The following is a 21,596-nucleotide window of genomic DNA, read 5'->3' as shown; positions in this document are numbered from 1 at the left end:
CAAACATGTAAATCTGAGTGAATGCAACAACACCACGACATGATGCGAGTGGGTCCAGCGGCCTTCAAAAGTGTTTCACCATTTCACAAGCCAAGGCCCACGCGGGCTACCACAGCCTCTGCGTAGCAGAGGCCGCGAATTCTAGGGAGCTTAGAGTTTGTAGGGATATGCTTTAACGACGCGTGCAACGACCTAATGCCAAGTTTTTTTTTTTGTGTGTGTGTGAATGAGCTAATGCTAAGCTGGTCGGCACAAGATCCAAATTTTGAAACAGGGGCAACGTACCATAGCACTGACACATCGCTAGCTCCCGGATTACAGCCTCAGGCCGTCGTGCCACTGCCGGCGGCCCCCACGCAATCCACGCTAAGCTTCCGCCGAATCCTTCCAGCCAACGACCATCCGCCCGTCAGCTTCCCGCGCCGGCTGGGGCCTGATCAGATGCTGACGCTCCTCTCCCTCCGACCCCCGCCGCCCGCCGTCGCAAACATTCTCCCCTCCACCGCCGCCGCCGCGCACAGCCGTCATCCACTTCTCCGCGCTCGCCGCACGGCCGGTCCTCCCCCGCCTTCAGCCGCCGCCGCCGAGTTCCCTGCCGGTAACTTCCTTTTCTTGCATTGGGAGTGAAAGATTTTACATTTCGATAGGATAGGAGAGATGCTTCAAATTGGTGTTCCGAGAAAAGGAGGTTGGGGTGCTCTTCTTCTTGGAGCGAAAAATTGGGATCGTTGCGCTAGAAAGTGGTTCGAAATTGCGAATATCTTTTTTCACTTTCCCCAAACACAAGCACGCACTAAACCCCGAAGCAAACGCAGGATCGGTTCCGGGCAGCGGTACGCAGATGCCTCCGCGCCGCCGCCGGCTCGTGGCCGGCATCGACCAGGACGAGCTCCTCGACCCGGACGCGCTCGCGGACCCTGACAGCAGCTTCTACGAGATCAACGGCGTCAGGGTCCACCACAAGGTCTGTGCTCATCACGAGGACGAGGATTCCGGCGACCAGTCCTCGGGCTCCGCCGTCGCCAGGAGTCAGGTCGGGCTGCCTATAGTGCTGCTTCAGGGCTTCGGCGCGTCGGTATTCTCCTGGAGCCGCGTCATGCGGCCACTCGCCCGCATCGCCGGTGCCAAGGTCCTCGCCTTCGACCGGCCGGCGTTTGGCCTGACCTCCCGGGCCAGATGGTCCGGCGATGACACCAAGCCTCTCAACCCTTACTCCATGGCCTTCTCGGCCATGGCCACACTGGCATTCATAGACCACCTCGGCGCCGGGAAGGCCGTCCTTGTTGGGTACAGATGCACACTCTGCACTGCATTTTTCTGTATCGCTGCATTGCTAGTTTTGTTTGATAAGGGACATTGAGATTAATTTTCCGGTTTGGGTCATCCCAGGCACTCTGCCGGTTGCCTCGTTGCAGTGGAGGCGTACTTCGAGGCGCCCGAGCGGGTAGCGGCGCTGGTGCTGGTTGCACCGGCGATTTTCGCGCCGAGGAAGGGTGAGAAAGAGAACAGCGTAGAGGAGCAGGAAGGGGCAGACAAGAAGGATTCTGATGATAACAATGCAGCACCAAATCCATTTGCTAGGATATGGAGAGGGTTTCTTGGCATGTGTATGTGGCTTGCAGGGCTTGTTCTCAAGTTGGTCATGGCAATACAGGATACGGTCAGAGCTTTGTCTTCTAAGGTTCTTGTGGCCTTTCTACGATCTTCACTGGCGGCGAGTCTGGTATGTTGCTCTTTCCTGACTCACTACTGACTAAAACACAAAATTTAGGACCCTAAAGAACCCGCAAAATTTAGAATTTAATCCCCCCGTTCCAAAATACGTCCTGGTTTTAGTTCAAATTTTGAACAAAAACCAGGGCAAGAATTTTGGAACAGAGGGAGTACTTCTTAAATAGTCAAAATACAGACTTCTAGTTCCTGCAACTTTTGTGGTTGGATTCCTTTTCATAGGTGAGATTGATCATGGATAAATTCGGCGTAACGGGCGTTCGTAATGCATGGTATGACCCAAGCAAAGTAACTGATCATGTTATTCAAGGCTACACCAAGGTGAGTTCTCTGTAGGAAAATATCTCCAAGTGAGAAAGACCTACTCATATTGTTGTTCATGGAATTTCTTTCAGCCACTAAGATCCAAGGGATGGGAGACGGCTCTCTTGGAGTACACTATATCCATGATCACAGATTCTACACCTAAGTCAAGAGTGCCAGTATCGAAGAGGCTCTCTGAGATCTCATGCCCAGGTTCAACTATATGCTTCTTCTAGTGGTCATGTTATCCTTATCTGTGTAGTTAGTGCTACTGCTGGACTAAATATGTGCTGATGTCCCTAGAAATTTCAGATGAAGTTTTGAATGCTCTAATACACGATACATAAGACAATCTTCTCTTTAACAGAAGATCGGTAAACAATGTTATTTCTGAATAGTTTTGATTGTCTTATCATTGCAGTGCTAGTGGTGACTGGCGACACAGACCGCCTTGTTCCAGCTTCAAATGCTGAACGTCTAGCGCGTGCGATTCCTGGCGCGACATTTGAGGTTATCAAGAATTGTGGGCACTTGCCCCAGGAGGAACGAGCTGAAGAATTCCTTTCTGTCGTCGAACGGTTCCTACAGAGGGCCTTTGGAACTCCAGATGAGCATGTGTTCCAAGCAGCTGTATGACATGCATGCTGGTAAATGCATATGCAGAAGACCTGTTCTCAAAAAAAAAAAAAACAGATGGACCTACACTTGTCTCGACAGGGATAACGAGATTGCAGTTTAACGATTGGAGATTGCATTTCTGTTGGAGATCCATCATTTAATAGCCATGGGTGTTTATATACGATGAAGCTTTTGTGCAAAGTTGGATAAGAGAATCTTACTGCACAAAACCCAGAGGCTGAGAAGAATTCATTGGATTGGTTGGTCCCATCGAATCATCACCATCTTCCTGTAACTAAAACTTCTTATTTGTAAAGTGGTAGACGTAGAGCAAAGGGTTGTTGTTTACAGAATGTCATGGATGTATCAATTACTCTCTCTGCCCCATAATATAAGAACGTGTGTTAAAAACGCTCTTATATTATGGGACGGAGGTAGTACTGTTTAATCTTTTGCATAGAGTTGAAATCCTGCGGACATTTCCCTTGATTTATTTATGCTGTTGTCTATCCTGCAACATAACTTGATGAAGGAAAATTTCCCAATAAAATTTGACAGCACCAACCGTCCACAAATCTACAGTTTATGTATATCAAAGTTCTCTTTATGTGATTCACTCTTTGTGTGCCGACATCCATGACGACGAAAACAATGTGTACAAACATTTATCTCTGTAAACACACAAGCTTTTACCATCAGTGGTAAATTTACAAATGCTGGTCCGGATTCTGAACATGCTATAAATAATGCCATCTTCCACACATGATAAAAAGGTGAAGTGTACTACCGTGTCCACAAGTTTCTCTAATTTATTCGGCCGGTTTCCTCGGAGACAGAAAAGGCTGGGGCACCATGGATACCGGATCCAGTTAGAGGGGTAAAACCACTGCTGGATCGCAGAACCCTCTTTACAGTCGGCATTCTCAGGTGGCAGCAGATAATAACCAGCAAAAAAGGAGCCGTGGTAGTATCATTGTGCAGATTGCCAACCATCCATAGGAATGCTACTCGTGCAAGTTTCTAGTGTACATCATTGTTGTGGCACCCATGGCATCATCATCGAATCCACATGCTTCAAAAAATGGCCTGCAAACAGTACCAAAAGATGTGTAAACATCATCATATACTGTCATAAGATTCTATTGCAGGTGATATGTGGAGGTAGAAGTAGATCACCGCTTCCCCCTTTACAGATAACACGAAAGATAGTACGTAAGGACATTCATGAAGTCCACCAAATTAGGTAAGAAAGCCATACCTCTCCTTTCCTGTGCATAATGCGGAAATGTCATAAATACCTCTGCTATGGAGTACCCTGGAGAGATTGTTTCAGAAACAAGCAAATTAGATGAAGCTTAAACTTTGGACAGCAAATAAATCAGCACCTTTTAAAATATACTCCCTCTGTAAGTTAATATAAGACGTTTTTTGACACTACGATTATCTCTGCTCAAGTACTTTGTATTGTGCATAAGCATGTTGTTCCAACCTCTGAGTTTAGTCGATCCAGAGATACATTCACTGTTCATGTTTCAATATGCAGTCAAAGTAATACAAGAAAACTGTGAAGTCTGTACCCCAAGAAAAACATAACATAAATCACTTTATAGTCTGTCGGTCAAGTAAGCTTTGCTACCGACAAACAGCCGTGCTAATGTTACCTGTCCAGGTAAGTACTCCCTCCGTCCCAAAATTCTTGTCTTGAATTTGTCTAAATACGGATGTATCAAGTCACGTTTTAGTCAGGGGCGGAGCTTTGTAGGGGCTAAACCGGGCTATGGCCCGCCCAGGTTTTTGACATTTTTTTAGTAAGCTATGTACATTTTCCCAACCCAGCTCAATTGTACTTCGGTTACTAGGCGGTAAATTCCTCAGGCAAGCAGCGCATTGCTCCAAACTCTCCCCGTCTTAAGCACGAAGCAGCGCTGCAGAGCAGGGAGCATCCATTGCCCGCCGTAATCTTCTCCCAATTCAGAAAAAAGTAATCTTCTCGCCTTGATTAACACCTTGCTGCAGCAATCAACGCTCACTAATTCAGTTGTCCCCTTCACAGTTACTACAACACAAATGCATGCATCAGCCACGGTCAGAGACATCTATGCAACCGCCACGTTCGTGCTAGCCTACTGCAATGTATATCTCCCTAAATACTGTATTTTTAAAATTAATACCTTGATTATTTTTAGCTTATAAAAATTGTAATGTGGTACAATTGATTTGGTTTTTTTACATCATGGATAGAGTACTAAAAGAAAAAATGTGGTTATGACCAACTTTTTCTTGGTTCAATTTTAAAAAAAAATTATGCTCTTCTTTTTTTTGGCCCGCCCAACTTTTTCTTGCAAGCTCCGCCACTGGTTTTAGTATTAGATACATCCGTATCTAGACAAATGTAAGACAAGAATTTTGGGACGGAGAGAGTATGATATATGCGTGATGACTGGGATACTATGTTTAACAGAGAAACACAATACCCTGAAGATAGTTTTATCAAGTAAGAAGCATATTTCAAACGCAGGATATTATCTTCTGTTTGCTTATCACTCGGTCGTTTCTTTCCAATGGTGCAGGAGATTTGTATGTTTCGGTGCAAGAGGTCTCTATTTGAGCCCATGAAAGGAACATCATGTGTTTTCTGCTTCGTTATTGCTAACTTGCACAGTTTACATAAGAAGGCATGAATGCTATTTTCCCTCTATTAGGTCAACTCAGAAGTTAGCCCCTTTCAGACTTCACCAGAAAAATCCAATGTCAGCAACCTACCTTGTAATTTTTTCAAGTATTTTGCGCCCAATTCCTCTCCTCTGCACTGATGGATGAACCTGAAAGTCACTGAAGATAGTTCCATGAACACACGCGCTGGAGCGATAACCATTGGTTTCACGCCGTTTGCCACTGTAAAATCAAGAACGCCTCACTGGCAATTCTACAAGCAAGAAGAGAGGAGAAGATCACCACGACGTCATGGACGGAGGCGGTGAGCCCCATGTCGGATACGGCCCGTCCGAACCCGACGAGCCGCTGCTCCCCACGCCGCCCGAGCCCGAGGTCTAGCTCCAGGCCCATGAAGCGCCGGTCGTCCCCTCCGTCGTCTTCCTCCAAGAACCTGGTCCCGCAGAAGACGGACACGACCAGGAAGCTGTGCGCCACGGCGGTGCGGAGCTTGCGGATGTCGACGGGCTCCGGCCGCGCGGCGGCTTCCGGCGGGGAGAGGCGTATGGCGCAGGAGTGCGCGCAGGCGAGCATGAGGGCCTGGAGGTGGGCCGGGTCGACGAGGGCTGGGTCCATGGAGATGGAGATCGGCGGGGGCCAGAGCCTGGGCCTGGCGACGCGCTTGTTGGGGCCGAAGGGGCTCGGTGTCGGCGAGGAGAAGACCGCAAGCGTGGTGAGACGCGGCGGAAGCCTGCTCACGCCGGCGGCCATGGGGAGGGTGACGAGTGAGTGGTCGTGGTCCCGTGGAAGTGGAGCTCTGCGGGTGGGCGCCAATGGAGGTTGGTGATGGCGACGAATCGAGCGGGAAAGACGCTACTGCCCCTGGGACATCGGCGTGCGTGTGGTTCTCAATGGGCCGAGCGCCCAAGCTTCAATGGGCCTACTCGAACAAGCCCGCCACGGTTGTCTCTTTTCTCCCGCAGAAAAAACTCGAAATAAATCCTGCAACTGTTAAAAAAAAAAACTCCAACCTTTCCCTTTCCTCCGCGATCCGCCGATCTCCAACCCCCAATTCCGACGTCGTGCTCTTCCCCTAGCCGAGCCCCAGCATCGCCGAGATTGGTCTACGACTCCCAGATCGCTGTTCCCGCCGGCGAAGTTCTCTCCCGCCGCATCACGGCCTAGATTTTTGAGGCGAAGGTGATTTTCTTCGAACCCTTGGACCTTACCGTCAACTGATTGTTTGCTGTCGCATCGCAAATGGCTGCGGCTCTTCTCCAAATCCGCGCAAAATATTTTCCCCTCGCGTTTGATATTAGCGCCCCGTTGTGGTGGAAATCGGGGAGTCGGCTGCTCGTTAATGAAGCGCGTACGATCTCGGTACCTCTCCTGTGTAGCCAGTGCTGCTTTTCATTATTGTTTAGTTTGTCTGCGTGGATCTCTTGCGGCAGGTTGTTCCGTGATAAAAAGAGGGTGGCGATTAAATTGATAAGATCGTATGTTAGATGAAACTAATGAAGGAAAACACGGGGGACTCCGCAAATGATTTGGTTGGTGTGGTTGCTGGTCCTCAGTAGTAAAAGTATCCAGTTTGGTCATGTGAATACGTTGTTTGTTAGCTGCTGCATTCTATTTGCAGATATGCTTAATCGCTTATCCATTTTTTTTTTATCATAGTCATCTGGTTTAATGTACGCTGCATATTTCTACTGCGTCATTAACTGGAGCAGTCGCTTGCTTTTCTTTGTCAGGTTGACATCTGGAAAGAACTTTTGTGCGTGCTCAACAATGTATCTGATAAAGACCTGACCCTGGAATTAAGCAGGACATACCTCTGTTTCCATTTAGACCACTTGTTATCTGCAACAGCGCCCCTTGTTCTTTTCACCAGCGCACTGCTTACACATCTCAGTGTGTCAGATTTACTAGTACAAGATGCCCATGTCTGGCAATCAGACACAATCTAGCGACTTTGAGCTCGTTGCCAGCCAACCAGATGCTCAATGCCTAGTTTGCACGAGACCTTTTACTTTGGATACTGAGGTGACCAATAGCTTTGAAGCTTTAGCTATATGCAGGGAATGCAAGGCTACTGTGCTTAATGATAGCCAAAGAGATGTAACAACCAGCACTAGTCAGCAGAGACGACAAAGAAGGCGGAGATCTAGGACTGCAAGTCTGGAATCTAATGAGGATGCATTCTCACAGCAGTTCTCCCAACTGATCAACTTAGCTAGACAAGGCCATGAAGCAGATATTGATTCTCCGACCGTTGTGCGACAGCTGGCACCTTATAATTCTACACCAAACCAGTCCCAACGGTGGCATGCTTCAGATGATGAGAGTGATGGCCTCAGTTATGCTGATTCTGTGTTTGACGAGCTTGAATCAAACATCAGTTTTGGTGACTATGGCGGGGAGTCAGATGCTTCTCTAGGTCAACGTAGCATGATGGGAAGGGAGATTACCATTCAACTTGACAACGAGAGCTACATGAATACCGATACAGATATTGATCCCATGAATGCTGGAATAGACCAGTGGGATTCAGATGACCAAGAGGATGAAGATGTGCAGTTGGAAGAGTCTGATTTTGATGAAGCAGTTGACGCCAGGCAGCAGCACCAGCCGCAATCACGTGGCATTGGCCCCAGTGAATTGACTGGGTGGGAGTCTGAAGATGGGGTATGGACTTGGAGAAGTCAAAGACCAAATATGACCAACTTGATGGCAGACATGGAAGGGCCAGATGTCAGAGCACCTTTTGTTGGGAATCCTGGTGATTATGCTGATGCAAGACAGTTTGAGATGATTCTTGAACAATTTGCTGAGGACGACAGTTCCAGAAGAGGAGCTCCACCTGCAGCGACATCCTTCATTGGAAATCTTCCCTCTCTGGTTATCTCCACAAGCCATGAGGCAGATGGTGGTGTGATCTGTCCAGTCTGCAAAGACCCGATGCCTATCAGAACTAGAGCAAAACAGCTACCATGCATGCATCTATATCATTCATCGTGCATCTTGCCGTGGCTTAGTTCCAGGAATACATGCCCAGTTTGCCGATATGAACTTCCTACAGATGATCCAGAATCCGAGAGGTCTGAGCGAGCTGCAACAAATGAAAGAGATGTCCTTGGGGTGGAGGAACACACCCATCTGCAGGAAATTGGTGAAGAAGGTTCTGATGAACCTGAGGTTGAAGAAACTCAGGACATGTTTAATGATGCAGTGGAAGTGACTAATACAAGTGAACATGGTGTTCATGTTGCTGAGCAGTCAAACAGAGCACGTAACCACCGTCGATGGCTGTTTATTGCAGTTGCTCCAGCAGTAAGCTTTGTCGGTTTAGCTCTGGTTTTGTGCTTTGCAAATCCTACCAGTAGTGGTAGAAGGCGACTGTGTCGTGGATCCCAGAGTGCCTCTGCAGCACTTGTAGACACAAAAAGAAGTTGGTGGTCCATGTTCTAGATATCCAGTACATGTGTACTGATCCCGAATTTACTGTGTGGTGGTACTCGATTGTTGGCAGTGCTTTCTCTGTAAAAAGTTTGATTTGAAGTTTTGGTCAATGTGATAAGTGAGGAGACCCATTGAGTTGTTCCTGTAACCGAGTTCAAAACTATATATTTTCCACCACTTTGCTCAGTTCAGCAAAGTGTGTATTGATGCCTGCTGTTGTTATTCAACTGCTACTTGTGATTGGATGTCCTCTGCTTCATATTGCTGTAACTGCAATTAATCTCTGCTTCAAAGTTCAATCCATGTCTTAATATAATCTGCAGTCTGAAGACTCAAGATGCCTCCAGACTCCAGTTCACCTCACGTTAGAAATTTAACCAGCGCTGGCTGTGAGGTATTTCTCTATTCGTTGATGCTCATGTATAGGTTTGTCTTGCCCCTTTTGCTTTTCCATAAGTAGCTCTTGCCTAGCTAAACTAGCTGCTTGCAGCATGAGTGCATGACTGCTGCAGAGGTATTCAGGTATAGGCCTCCTTTGGTCCATAGGATAGGAATATCATTGTAATAGGAAAATCATAGGAAGTGAGATGACATGCATCTCAATTCCTATAGGGAAAGAGATGTCATTTGATGCATAGTATAGGAATTTTTCCATTGAGTCTAGGCTAATGTTTCTTTTTTCCTTTGAAATGTGAAGGATTGATTCATATCCTATGCAGGAATAGGAATCCATTCCTACAAACCAAAGGGCTCCCAAGAAGTTTTTCCTTTAAAAATCCTATCCTACAGAATTCCTACAAACCAAATGAGGCCATATATTTTGTGGTAGCTTGTATGTTTTCATGAGGTAAAACAGGGCAGCGAATAGTACGCAAGCAGAAGGCGGAAACCAGTTTGCTACCATCCTACTGATGAATAGACACCACCATGCATTGAAGATCAATGAAGGCTGTCTACTTGGTGTTGCCTTGTGATCTGAAAACAATGTTTTAATGGTGAGAAATGAATAGATTAGGAAAATAGGAAGTGACATTCATTTCAGGAGAGTACGCGTATGAAGGAGCTGAGCACTAATTACCTCCCATCTCAAACTCTTGTTGACTTATATGAACTGTATGGTAAGTCTAGAGAGTAGATGTGTGGTAAGGAAAGGAATAAACGGTCCCAAGCATGTGTACCTCTATGGCAACACCCAGCAGATGAAGAGGATCCACATGAGGCCATTCCAGATACATTCTATTCCCTTACCTCATTTCCTTCTCTAGAGGAAGACTCGATGCATGCATTTGCTCTTGTATGTGTATGTATGTCTATACTTAGAATCTCAGACTCACAAGGCTGCAACACATCTGCAACGCCACCCAACCCCATCAGTTCATTGACCTTTGGTTGCTTCTCAGAAATATTCAGCTTTCAGATGTGGTCCACAAAATTTCTTGGAAGTGGACTCCTAACTTGAAGTACTCGCCTAGCTCGGCTTATCTGCAGCAGTTCACTGGTTCTTCTGCAGCCACCAATGTCTGGAAGCTATGGAAGGCTAGAGTTGAACCCTAGTGTAGATTTTTCATTTGGCTATGGCTTTGGGAACGCGTCCTCACCAACGACAACCTTCTGAAGCGGGGCTGGCCGAACAATGGCCCTTGCAACCTCTGCGATCAACAGCCTGAAACCCCTGCACATTTGCTACTCCATTGCTCCTTCGCACGTGAGGTCTGGCACCTGACTGCGGATTGGCTTCAGCAACCGGCACTCATCCTGCCTATCCCCGGCCTCTTGGTGGACTGACACTGCATGCAAGCTCCCTGCCTACCACCTCTCGGTGTCTATCTATGGCTGCTGGAACATTTGGAAGCAGAGAAACATGCGAGTCTTTCAAAATTCTATCTGCTCGGCTGACCAGGTACTTAGCATGATCAAAGTGAATATGGCCCTTGCTCACTCCATTACTTGAGATACCTTCGGAGAAAACGAGCCAGAGCCTGAGCCGGATTAGTTTTCTATGCTTTCTTTCTTTTCTTTGGGAAAACTACCTTTGCTGTCTTGTAACTGACAAATCTAAGACAAGTAATATGGATCGGAGGGAGTAACTGACATTATATTGCTTCCCCTCTGAAATGCATCGGCAGTACAACTGCATGTTCCTTTAAAAAAACAATATGAACATTATCACTTGCTGCATTTTGAACCCTTGAGTTTAGTGGCACATCAAATATTCAAATCTAGATTCTACATCTGCTTCATACAACTTCGTCAAACAAAGTTCTGAGCACATTATTGCTTAAGCAGATAGTCAATAAGCATACCTTTATTTAAATTGAGCATGCCCATACGGGTGAAAGCACAGTTTAATATTCGGATCCTTCTTGTTTACCATTCATGTTCATTGTTCGGGTAAAAGATCAATTTCCCACGTACGTAGTTTGTGAGATCACTACTTCATATTTGTAGCGTATTGTTAGATGGTACTCCCTCCGTTCCAAAATACTTGAAGTTTTAGGTTTGTCCTAGCATTTTTAAGTTTGACCAAGTTCATAGGAAAATATACCAATATCTACAATATCATATTAGCTCAGGCGTTCAAGGAGAGGGTCATTAAGGAGGGCCCTTGGGAGGAAGGAGGGGATGCGGACATGGTGTGGATGAAGATGGCGACTTGCATTTGTAAGGTGGCCTCAGAGGAGTTTGGAGTGTCTAGGGGAAGGAGAAGCGAAGATAAGGATACTTGGTGGTGGAATGATGATGTCCAGAAGGCGATTAAAGAAAAGAAAGATTGCTTCAGACGCCTATACCTGGATAGGAGTGCAGACAACATAGAGAAATACAAGATGGCGAAGAAGGCCGCAAAGCGAGCTGTCGTGAAGCAAGGGGTCGGGCGTATGAGGACCTCTACCAACGGTTCGGCACGAAGGAAGGCGAAAGGGACATCTATAGGAGATGGCCAAGATCCGAGAGAGGAAGACGAGGGATATTGGCCAAGTCAAATGCATCAAGGACGGAGCAGACCAACTCCTGGTGAAGGACAAGGAGATTTAAGCATAGATGGCGGGAGTACTTCGACAAGCTGTTCAATGGGGAGAATGAGAGTTCTACCATTGAACTGGACTACTCCTTTGATGAGACCAACATGCGTTTTGTGCAGCGAATCCAGGAGTCTGCGATCAAGTTGGCTTTAAAAAGGATGAAAGGAGGCAAGGCGATGGGCCCTGTTTGTATCCCCATTGAGGTGTGGAAAGGCATCGGGGACATAGCGATAGTATGGCTAACCAAGCTTTTCAACCTCATTTTTCGGGCAAACAAGATGCCATGAGAATGGAGACGGAGTATATTAGTACCAATCTTCAAGAACAAGGGGGATGTTCAGAGTTGTATTAATCACCGTGGAATTAAGCTGATGAGCCATGCAATGAAGCTATGGGAGAGAGTCATTGAGCACCCTCTTAAGAAGAATGACAAGCGTGACCAAAAATCAGTTTGGTTTCATGCTTGGGAGATCGACCATAGAAGCCATTTTCTTGGTACGACAACTTATGGAAAGCAAAAGAAGGACTTGCATATGGTGTTCATTGACTTGGAGAAGGCCTATGATAAGATACCGTGTAATGTCATGTGGTGGGCCTTGGAGAAACACAAAGTCCCAACAAAGTACATTACCCTCATCAAGGACATGTACGATAATGTTGTGACAAGTGTTCGAACAAGTGATGTCGACATTGATGACTTCCCGATTAAGATAGGACTGCATCGGGGGTCAGCTTTGAGCCCTTATCTTTTTGCCTTGGTGATGGATGAGGTCACAAGGGATATACAAGGAGATATCCTATGGAGTATGCTCTTTGTGGATGATGTGGTGCTAGTTGATGATGTGGTGCTAGTTGACGATAGTCGGACGGGGTAAATAGGAAGTTAGAGTTATGGAGACAAACCTTGGAATCGAAAGGGTTTAGACTTAGTAGAACTAAAACCGAGTACATGATGTGTGGTTTCAGTACTACTAGGTGTGAGGAGGAGGTTAGCCTTGATGGGCAGGTGGTGCCTCAGAAGGACACCTTTCGATATTTGGCGTCAATGTTGCAGGAGGATGGGGGTATTGAGGAAGATTTGAACCATCGAATCAAAGCCAGATGGATGAAGTGGCGCCAAGCTTCTGGCATTCACTGTGACAAGAGAGTGCCACAAAAGCTAAAAGGCAAGTTCTACAGGACGGCGGTTCGACCCACAATGTTGTATGGCGCTGAGTGTTGGCTGACTAAAAGGCGACATGTTCAACAGTTAGGTGTGGTGGAGATGCGTATGTTGAGATGGATGTGTGGCCACACGAGGAAGGATCGAGTCCGGAATGATGATATACGAGGTAGAGTTGGGGTAGTAGCACCAATTGAAGAGAAGCTTGTCCAACATGGTCTGAGATGGTTTGGGCATATTCAGCGCAGGCCTCCAGAAGCTCCAGTGCATAGCGGACGGCTAAAGCGTGTGGAGAATGTCAAGAGAAGTCGGGGCAGACCGAATTTGACATGGGAGGAGTCCATTAAGAGAGACTTGAAGGACTGGAGTATCACCAAAGAACTAGCTATGGACAGGGGTGCGTGGAAGTTTGCTATCCATGTGCCAGAGCCATGAGTTGGTCGCGAGATCTTATGGGTTTCACCTCTAGCCTACCCCAACTTGTTTGGGACTAAAGGCTTTGTTGTTGTTGTTATCTATCTACAATATCATATTAGTTTCATTAGATTCATCATAAAATATATTTTCATACTTTATATAGTTGATGTTGTAGACGTGATATATTTTTCTATCGACTTGGTCAAACATAAAGATGTTTGACTTAGGATAAACCTAGAACTTCAAGTATTTTGGAAAGTAGGAAGTAGTACTCAGTGTGGATTAGGTTCCACTTGCAATGTTTTGATCTTGTGTGAGCATGCTTTTCGTGTCCAGAAAATCGTTGGTGAAAATGACTGGAAGTTGACACAAGAGCATGAAAGCAGTGTGAATATTATACCATCATGTTTTTCAGGACCGCAAGCAACTACATACTTACAATATTATGTATCCTTGTTGTCCCTGTCACAATCTTTGTACAGTTTTTTTTACTGTTAAAATTGTAAAGCAGTACTAACATAATTAGTAAAATTTACTAGAGAAAAGACAAAACTTTAGTCAGCCACATATTTTGACTTGAAAATAGAAGTATTGTATGTTCTACTTACTGCAGAAGCACACATGTTGTCTCACATGACTGGATAGTCCTAACCTTATAGGTTGTCTGCATAGGCCTCGTGGCACCATTTTCCAGGGCTTGTTCGATGTTGCACACTTGTACCTCATGGAAGCCTCAAGCGTGGAAGCCAGCGCATATTTCACACGCATTCGGGCATGAGACGAGGAAAAGCTCACAGCAGCAAACCGATGCTCCAGCAAGCGTGCCAGCTCACCAAGCTTGCCTTCACTCCATCACTCATCGCCGAGGTACCGGCACATGCCATCTGTCGTATGTCGAGCCAGAACGTATTTGCCTGACCGATCATAGTTAATAAGCTTGCTATACATGTAAAATCTGGTTGTCAGTTGCCATGGATCTTGTGATTGCTCCAACTACACTTAGTTGCCACAACTCTTTCCTGGGGCTCGCTAACTGGGGCTGCTGTGGCATGGACCATCTAACAATAAACTAATTGTTAATGAATGCCAAGATCTGAAAATAGCGTACCATTAAATAATCATACACCAGAAGAGCAAGTCAGATTCATATGTTCAGTCTCAAACAAATAAGAAGGGTTCTGGCATTGTCTTGTATCTGAATGTTTGACTGGAACACTTCCTCGCCTCCCTCCAGCTCCATGCCTCCTCGCATGGAGAGCTTACTTTTGCTAATACTTGCTCTTCTTCTTTGCTTAGCTTTGTTTTGCTTGTGTAACATCCTATGGCTAAGGCCAGAGAAGATAAGGAAGAGGTTGAGAAGGCAAGGTGTGAAGGGTCCCAAGCCTACTTTGCTCGATGGGAACACCAAAGAGATGAAGCGTATCCGACATGAGCTCAAGCCTATGAAGAAGCAAGACAGCAACAACTACATCTCCACCCTCTTCCCTCACATCCTTGTGTGGAAGGAAACTTATGGTATGTATGCAAGTGTCTTTTGATGCTATGATCTTGCTATGTTCGTATGTGAATATTTCAGGCTGATCCTGTGATCTTGATCTTTATTAGATAGATATTTCTAGTCACTTACAAATTTTGTGAGGCGAATTATCCCCACGAATCAGTTCGAGAGATTGACTGCTTTGGAAAACGATTTAGTTAACAACAATCTTTTAATTGATTTGTACACTGACATTTGATATGTTATATGGATCTACACAAGTGAGTCAGTAACATCAAGTTCTTTAAACAGCAGTTGTCAGAGAAATGGCTACATCGCATTTTTCTAGTGAGTTCATTTGTCCTTTTCAAGGGTAAGTAATACCTAATCCATGTTACACAACTCATTACTAGTAGTACTTAATTGCTATTGATCAGATTGTTTTTATAATCTGAACATTAGTAAATCGATGGGGCAGGTGGGTAGAAGCTGACAAAAGAGCACACAATATTAAACTTCTGCTGTCATTTGCGCCGACTCATGTCATCAAAAATATATATTTTGGCATTCAGGGTGACAAGACTAAAATACCGTCATATCTAAACTTATCCCTGCTACTCTCTATCACTGCAATTTTCTTACAGCGTTGACAGTACAGATTACTTGTTTTTTCTCGAACACGCACACAAACGCACGTCGTTTTGTATTAGAAGAAAACGTCAAGATGGCACCAGATCCATACAATACAGCCCCAAAGGAAAGCTCAAAACAAAAAAGTACACACTACTTCAACTAACATATTTTCCAAAAAGTATAGAACTACAGTCTACAACCCTGAAAACGTTGAATCCCGTACCCTTGCATTCACCTTAGGTTAGTACATAGATAGTCTTGTAAATAATGTACCAAATATTTGTATTGACAACACTTCCACCACCACTAAGTTGCTTTCAAGTGGTGTTTAGATTGAGAAGTATTAGATTTTTTACCTCTCCCTTGACAAGTAATTTTTTTTTGCACTATAAGCCATGATAATATATGCTCCTTTGCACATGCCTGTGTGCACCCAACTAAGCACTCAAAGCATTCACTTACATTTCTCTGTCATTTTGTATCAATATGACTTTCAACTCTGAACAGTCATGTACCCACGTGGATGATGCAATCAATAGTTAAATTGTGATTAATATTTCCATTGACTGAATCTGTACCTTTTCCCTGTATTTTGTGTTGCGAAGGCTATTCATTTGCCAACCACTTTAATATCATGCAAGTTATGCTTTGGTAGAAGGTGTAGGTATTTTAGAATGTAAAATGATGATCAGCTTTATTCTAAGTTATATGTGCGACGCTATTCTTCAGCTTCTGGAACACCTTTGGTGCAGCATCAGGGTTGCGCACCAACATCCAGAAGAGCTCCATGACACCAATTCACTGCAGCGAGGAAGATATTGAGGTCTGCGCAGCGCCTTGCTTGCCCAATGAAGGCATTCCCAATCAATTACTTGGGAATCCTGTTATCTGTTTGGAAGCTTATCCTCGACAAGATAAACAGCAAGCTAGCTGACTGGCATGCTCATGAAAGGTGGCATGCTCGTCATGATCAGGTATTCTGCGCAGTGATCTCAGCTGCACCCATCGATACCATGCTGGCAATTGATATGCCGAGGTGGCTGCGGGAAGCCATTGATAAAAAGCAGGGGAGCTTCTGTTGGACGGGCTGGCAAGACGCCAGCGGTGGTAGCTGCTCGGTCATGTTGCATGAATCTGCCACCCTATGAACTTGGGTGGCCTGGGCATCAAAGACCTGAGAAAGGTGAACTGGTCGTTGAGGGTGCGCTGGCCTTGGTTGCAATGAGCTAACACCTCTCAACCTTGGTCGCAACTCCTGATCAAAGCTAGCTGGCACGTCACCGCTCTTCTCCACATGGGCTCCAGGGTTACAGTTAGTTGGTGACAGTCAGCAGACCCTCTTTTGGACTGACGGATGGACTGGAGGGCAGTTCATCGCTGAATTGGCAGGTTGGATCTCAGACGCTCAAGGCCAGGACCATCGGCGCAGCGCTGCACCAAAAACGGTGGATCCAGGACATCAGCTGAGCACTAAGGGCGTGTTCTGAATCTCTCTAGCTTCTCAAAACTTCACAAATCCGGCTTCTTGAGCTAGCTTCTCACTTCACCTGGCTATTCTGATGCGTTCGGCTTGCTTGGCAGCTTCTCCCAGCCATTCCGATGCGTGCGGGCGGGTTGTTGCGGGGAACAGGAGCCACACGACTGTGCGAATCGTTTTTCACGACTTGGCGGTGGCATCCTCGCTGTAAATACGCTGGACTTCTCGCTTCTCCGGTTCGTGAAGCTGGCAAAAGGCTGCTTCAATATTTTGCACTAGACGCCCGCAGCGCTTCGCGAAGCCCACTCCGTGGAGCTCAAACGTTCGGTCTAGCTTCGCTCGCGGAATTGGAGAAGCCTGGAGCGGGAGGAGTTCAGAACACGCCCTAAGTGTGCAAGGAGTGATGGAACTTCTTCATCTGGTGGAGGCCATTGATGGCATAGACCTCGACTCTGAAGTTATCGACCAGTTTATTTAGTTAGCAGGTGTGAAGTGCGCTGAGAAGGCTCCTTCTGCACGCTAGACCCCCAGATGGTTCTTAGGCCAAGGTCTTGCTGTAGTTTTAGTTTATCTCTGTTCTTTTCAGTGGGTTTTCTAGGTTCTCAGGTTGCCTTCAGTTTCCATTTCATGCTAGGCCTAGGTTTATGTTTTCTGTTTTGCTTGCTGTCCTTTTGTCTTCTTGACACCTTTCTAATGAAAGTGACACACAGTAAGTTGTGTGTCCGAGGAAAAAAAAGAATATTTGAAGTCAGTTCAATCTAAGTGCATCTAAGAATGAATTAAGTTTGTTATGTATTCATATACGTCTTTTATTCTACTTCCTCCGTTCCTAAATATAAGTCTTTTTAGAGATTCCACTATAGACTAGAATCTACGCTCTAAAATTTGTCTATATACATCCGTATGTAGTTTGTAGTGTAATCTCTAAAAAGACTTATATTTAGGAACGGAGGGAGTAACTCTTACATGGAAGTAACTGAAAGTATGAATTTGGGACAGGCTCTGTGTTCCTTTACTCGTCAGGAGGTCGGGAGATATTGCACGTTTCTCAGCCAGATATGGTGAAGGACATAGGCCACTGGACACCATCAGAGCTTGGGAAGCCTAATTATCTGAAGAAAACTCGAAAAGCCCTCCTTGGGGGAGGGTTATTTACGGTGAATGGTGATGAATGGGCCTATCAGAGGAAGACCATGGCACCGGAGTTCTTCATGGACAAGATTAAGGTAACGACACACAGTTTGCTTACAGAGTTACAGTTAACTTGGACTAGTATTCATGGCTATAGGTATGCTGTATATATGCAGGGTATGATACAGCTGATTGAAGATGCAACTGCTCCGCTGTTAGAAGCATGGGATAACATTCTCGACAGTGCAGGAGGTAGCACAGAGATAGTTGTCGATGATTATGTGCGGAACATCTCAGCAGATGTAATCGCCAGGGCTTGCTTCGGGAGTAGCTTCGCAAAAGGAGAAGAGATATTCTGCATGCTCAGGAAGCTTCAAAAGGCGATTTCTCAACAGGATGCATTTGTTGGACTCTCTGCACTGTGGTAAGTAAAAAATATTGTTAATCCGTGTTCCGTGCTTAACCAGTATTTTTCTATACGTTCGGTCAGGGAAGTAGGAAGGCATTTATTTCAGTGGACTGTGCATGAAACAACTAGCGGTGGCCAATCATGCTAATTCTTTCATGCTGTTGCAGGAAGCATCTGCCTACCAAGAGCAACCGAGAGATACGGAATCTGGTTGAGAGAGTCAGGCTACTGATCTTGGAACTGGCAAAGGACAACGTGAACGAGAATGGAGCTGAGAATGTGGCAACTCATAACGGTCTTCTGCGTGCGATCATCAAAGGCTCCCATGGTGGTGGCCATGGCGGCACTGCCGAGGACTTCATCGTTGGCAACTGCAAGACCATATACTTTGCAGGGCACGAGAGCACGGCGGTCACCGCCATTTGGTGTCTGATGTTACTGGCCAAACACCCGGAGTGGCAGGAGCGCGCCCGCGTCGATGTGCTGGAGGTTTGCCATGCGAGGAGCACGTTGGACGTCGACGCCCTCCACCGACTGAAAATTGTGAGCAGCCAACATTCTGTCCATCATCATCATATAGCTAGACATCGTGTATTTGCTATTCATGCATTGCACCGGGCACCGAAATGCAGCTGACGATGGTGATCCAAGAAACTCTCCGTCTGTACCCACCGGCGTCGCTGATGATGCGTGAAGCCCTGACGGACATAAAGATTGGCGACCTGGATGTGCCCCGTGGAACGATCGTCCAGGTGACCAGATCGATGCTGCACCTGGACAAGGAAGCCTGGGGCCCCGACGCCGACGAGTTCCGCCCGGGCCGGTTCGCCAATGGTGTGGCCGGGGCGTGCAAGCCGGCGCACATGTACACGCCATTTGGGCTCGGCTCCAGGACCTGCATCGGGCAGAACCTGGCGATGACGGAGCTGAAGGTGGTGCTGGCGCGCCTGCTGAGCAGGTTCGCCTTCTCGCTGTCGCCGACGTACCGCCACGCGCCGGTGTTCCGGCTGACCATCGAGCCAGGGTTCGGCATGCCATTGGTGGTGAAGAAGCTGTGATCACCATCGTTGCTCATTGACCTGCAGTCGACCAGGTTCTGAACTTGGACAGTCAACACTCACCAGGCGTGCGAGCCACATATATATACTTCATATGTCTCAAAATATAATACGTTTTTGAGTTTTCAGACAGTCCTCAAAACAGTGTGAATAGTCATTTCTACCCTCAACAGTTTGATTCTCAAATTTGTCTCGATCCTGCTTCTTCCTCGCCGTGCACCAGCGCCAGCCCTGCGCCAGCGCGCCGCCCAACGCTAGCATCAGCGCGTCGCCGCACCAGCACCAGCGTGCCCGCCCCTCGCCCAAGTGGAGGCCACCACCGCACCCAGGCTCTTCCTCGCCGCGCCTGGGCTCGCCCTGATCGCCCCACATAGTTCACCCTGCTCACCTCATGTCCTCGCCTTGTTCACACTGCATTCAAACTGCAATTGTGATACTCCATACTCCATGTTGGTGAATTAGAAACTGGAGTAGAAAGACTTGGTGATATTCCATAGTAAATCAAGTTGTGGCAGATCAGAAGTAAAGCAAGCAGCAGTTGCAATATAGCAGCAGTAGAGCAAGTAAATCAAGCTGCCTACCAGCAGACCTCTTCTTGTTCTCCCAGCAGCAATAGAAGATGAACTTTGACCTGAATTTCTCTCCACCTGGAAAAGATGAGGATCGACCTGTGGCAAAGAAGATGATCAACCTGAAGGAGAAGATGATCAGCCTGGAGGATAAGGAGGTAAATTTAGTGAATTCATCTTTTAAAGTTAACTGAATTACAGTGAATTTAAAATTCAGTTAACTGAATTTAAACTCCGTTAACTTTACTTAATTTAGTTTACTGAAGTCATTAACTTTAAAATTCACTTTAACTACATATAAATGCACTTAAGTGTTAAAATGCATTTGAATGCACTTAATTGCATTTAAATTCAGAAAAGCAGTTAACTAAATTTAAATTCAGTAAAGTATGGAGGAGAGAATCCTTTCAAAATTTCACATGTGAACAAGCAAAGATTTGAAAGGGATGGAATGCTACCTCCTAGGATTCATTTTTCTCGTGAAGTCTATGAAAATGCCTTGGAGATTCTATGACAAGATGTCCATTCAGCCTTGTGTGGAGAGGCTTGTGCAGAGAGGCTTGTGATGAAAGACTTGTGTGGAGAGGTTTGTGATGAAAGGTTTGTGTGGAGAGGCTTGTGTGGATAGGCTTGTGTGGAGAGGTTTGTGATGAAAGGCTTGTGTGGAATTTCTCCATATGTTTGTAAGAATTTTGTAATCCATATGTTTGTGTGGAGTATGTTGGAGTATTTGTAAGAAATTTGTGATTGCCCCATATGTTTGCAAGAATTAACAAGATGTCCATTGAGCATTTTTGTGATCATTTTTACTCCATATGTTTGCAAAGGCTTGTGTGGAGTGGATTTTTTTTACTCCATTTGTATGATCATTTTTTACTCCATAAGTTTGTAAAGGAGTATGATTGTTTTTTGTATTTCATGAAAGTTTCTGAATTTTGTAACGGCTTTGCTGAAATTACTCCAAGTTTTTGAATTTTATGAAATTATCTGAATTTTCTTAGGAGAGGAGAGTAGAGGAGAAATTTCATGAATTTTCTGTTGTTTGTTGGAGAGGAGAAACTTAGGAGTAGGAGAGGGGAGGAGAGGAAGGCAAGGAGAGGCCAAAGAAAGGAGTATTCCAAAGCACAATGCTTTGTGCCTGACATGGAGTACTGGAAGTATTCTAAGAGCAACTCTAACGGGCCAACCCAAATGGACGGCGATTTTGTCCGCATTTTGTCCAATTGGGTCGGCCGCCCGCCAGGCGTTCGCCTTGTTTCAGATTTGGGTCGGCAATGCGCCCAACTCGCCGACCCATATCTGCCGGCGTGGCCGGCTGGCCGCCTTATTTCAATAAATAGCTTATTTTTGCATTGCTTTTGCATCGAAACATATAGTCAAATAACATAGTTTTAACCGAATAAAATAGCATAGTTTTGCAAGTTGAATACAAGTAAAAATGTCTCACATAGTTTTGCAAGCCGATAAAGAAGATACATCT

The 21,596-nt window shown here is 45.8% G+C and overlaps 4 protein-coding genes across 6 annotated transcripts; 3 read left to right on the top strand and 1 right to left on the bottom strand.

The window, feature by feature from the left end:
• Window positions 1–400: 400 nt before the first annotated feature.
• On the top strand, window positions 401–3,147 carry LOC119308454 (bifunctional epoxide hydrolase 2-like). Its single transcript, XM_037584588.1, has 6 exons — window positions 401–598; window positions 816–1,287; window positions 1,390–1,723; window positions 1,954–2,052; window positions 2,127–2,247; window positions 2,456–3,147. The coding sequence occupies exons 1-6, from the start codon at window positions 442–444 to the stop codon at window positions 2,668–2,670; spliced, it is 1,398 nt and encodes a 465-aa protein (XP_037440485.1). The 5' UTR covers window positions 401–441; the 3' UTR covers window positions 2,671–3,147.
• A 97-nt stretch (window positions 3,148–3,244) lies between these two features.
• On the bottom strand, window positions 3,245–6,173 carry LOC119308455 (acetyltransferase NSI-like). The gene is made up of 4 exons (XM_037584589.1): window positions 5,608–6,173; window positions 5,416–5,474; window positions 3,911–3,967; window positions 3,245–3,738 (listed from the first exon to the last, which is right to left on the bottom strand). Exons 1-4 carry the CDS (start codon window positions 6,073–6,075, stop codon window positions 3,657–3,659), a joined length of 666 nt encoding a protein of 221 aa, XP_037440486.1. The 5' UTR covers window positions 6,076–6,173; the 3' UTR covers window positions 3,245–3,656.
• A 126-nt stretch (window positions 6,174–6,299) lies between these two features.
• Window positions 6,300–9,155, top strand: LOC119308453. Of its 3 annotated transcripts, XM_037584587.1 has the most exons (3): window positions 6,300–6,504; window positions 7,056–8,634; window positions 9,087–9,155. In XM_037584587.1, the coding sequence occupies exons 2-3, from the start codon at window positions 7,240–7,242 to the stop codon at window positions 9,138–9,140; spliced, it is 1,449 nt and encodes a 482-aa protein (XP_037440484.1). In that variant the 5' UTR covers window positions 6,300–6,504; window positions 7,056–7,239; the 3' UTR covers window positions 9,141–9,155. The 3 variants fall into 3 exon arrangements, with proteins under 3 accessions (XP_037440484.1, XP_037440482.1, XP_037440483.1); XM_037584585.1 differs by lacking the exon at window positions 9,087–9,155 and having other exon boundaries at window positions 6,302–6,504; window positions 7,056–8,990; XM_037584586.1 differs by lacking the exon at window positions 9,087–9,155 and having other exon boundaries at window positions 6,302–6,504; window positions 7,035–8,990.
• Window positions 9,156–13,424: 4,269 nt separating this feature from the next.
• On the top strand, window positions 13,425–19,706 carry LOC119308452 (cytochrome P450 714C3-like). Its single transcript, XM_037584584.1, has 6 exons — window positions 13,425–14,229; window positions 14,659–14,877; window positions 17,949–18,175; window positions 18,257–18,504; window positions 18,657–19,032; window positions 19,122–19,706. Exons 1-6 carry the CDS (start codon window positions 14,067–14,069, stop codon window positions 19,545–19,547), a joined length of 1,659 nt encoding a protein of 552 aa, XP_037440481.1. The 5' UTR covers window positions 13,425–14,066; the 3' UTR covers window positions 19,548–19,706.
• Window positions 19,707–21,596: the final 1,890 nt, after the last annotated feature.

Source organism: Triticum dicoccoides, chromosome 5B, assembly GCF_002162155.2.
Source record: "Triticum dicoccoides isolate Atlit2015 ecotype Zavitan chromosome 5B, WEW_v2.0, whole genome shotgun sequence".
Classification (NCBI taxonomy): domain Eukaryota; kingdom Viridiplantae; phylum Streptophyta; class Magnoliopsida; order Poales; family Poaceae; genus Triticum; species Triticum dicoccoides.
Note: the sequence above shows the minus strand (reverse complement) of the source record. Positions and strands in the feature narration are given on the sequence as shown.

Bases quoted from the DNA above. Each gene is read 5' to 3' on its own strand.
- LOC119308454 (XM_037584588.1), top strand. From the start codon at position 442: ATGCTGACGCTCCTCTCCCTCCGACCCCCGCCGCCCGCCGTCGCAAAC. The intron at 599-815 runs GTAACTTCCTTT...AAGCAAACGCAG, and splicing joins CGCCGCCGAGTTCCCTGCCG to GATCGGTTCCGGGCAGCGGT. The intron at 1,288-1,389 runs GTACAGATGCAC...GGGTCATCCCAG, and splicing joins GGGAAGGCCGTCCTTGTTGG to GCACTCTGCCGGTTGCCTCG.
- LOC119308455 (XM_037584589.1), bottom strand. From the start codon at position 6,075: ATGGCCGCCGGCGTGAGCAGGCTTCCGCCGCGTCTCACCACGCTTGCG. The intron at 3,968-5,415 runs GTAGGTTGCTGA...CAATCTCTCCAG, and splicing joins ATACTTGAAAAAATTACAAG to GGTACTCCATAGCAGAGGTA. The intron at 3,739-3,910 runs GTATGGCTTTCT...TACTGTTTGCAG, and splicing joins TTATGCACAGGAAAGGAGAG to GCCATTTTTTGAAGCATGTG.
- LOC119308453 (XM_037584585.1), top strand. From the start codon at position 7,240: ATGCCCATGTCTGGCAATCAGACACAATCTAGCGACTTTGAGCTCGTT.
- LOC119308452 (XM_037584584.1), top strand. From the start codon at position 14,067: ATGTTGCACACTTGTACCTCATGGAAGCCTCAAGCGTGGAAGCCAGCG. The intron at 14,878-17,948 runs GTATGTATGCAA...AATTTGGGACAG, and splicing joins TGTGTGGAAGGAAACTTATG to GCTCTGTGTTCCTTTACTCG. The intron at 18,505-18,656 runs GTAAGTAAAAAA...ATGCTGTTGCAG, and splicing joins GTTGGACTCTCTGCACTGTG to GAAGCATCTGCCTACCAAGA.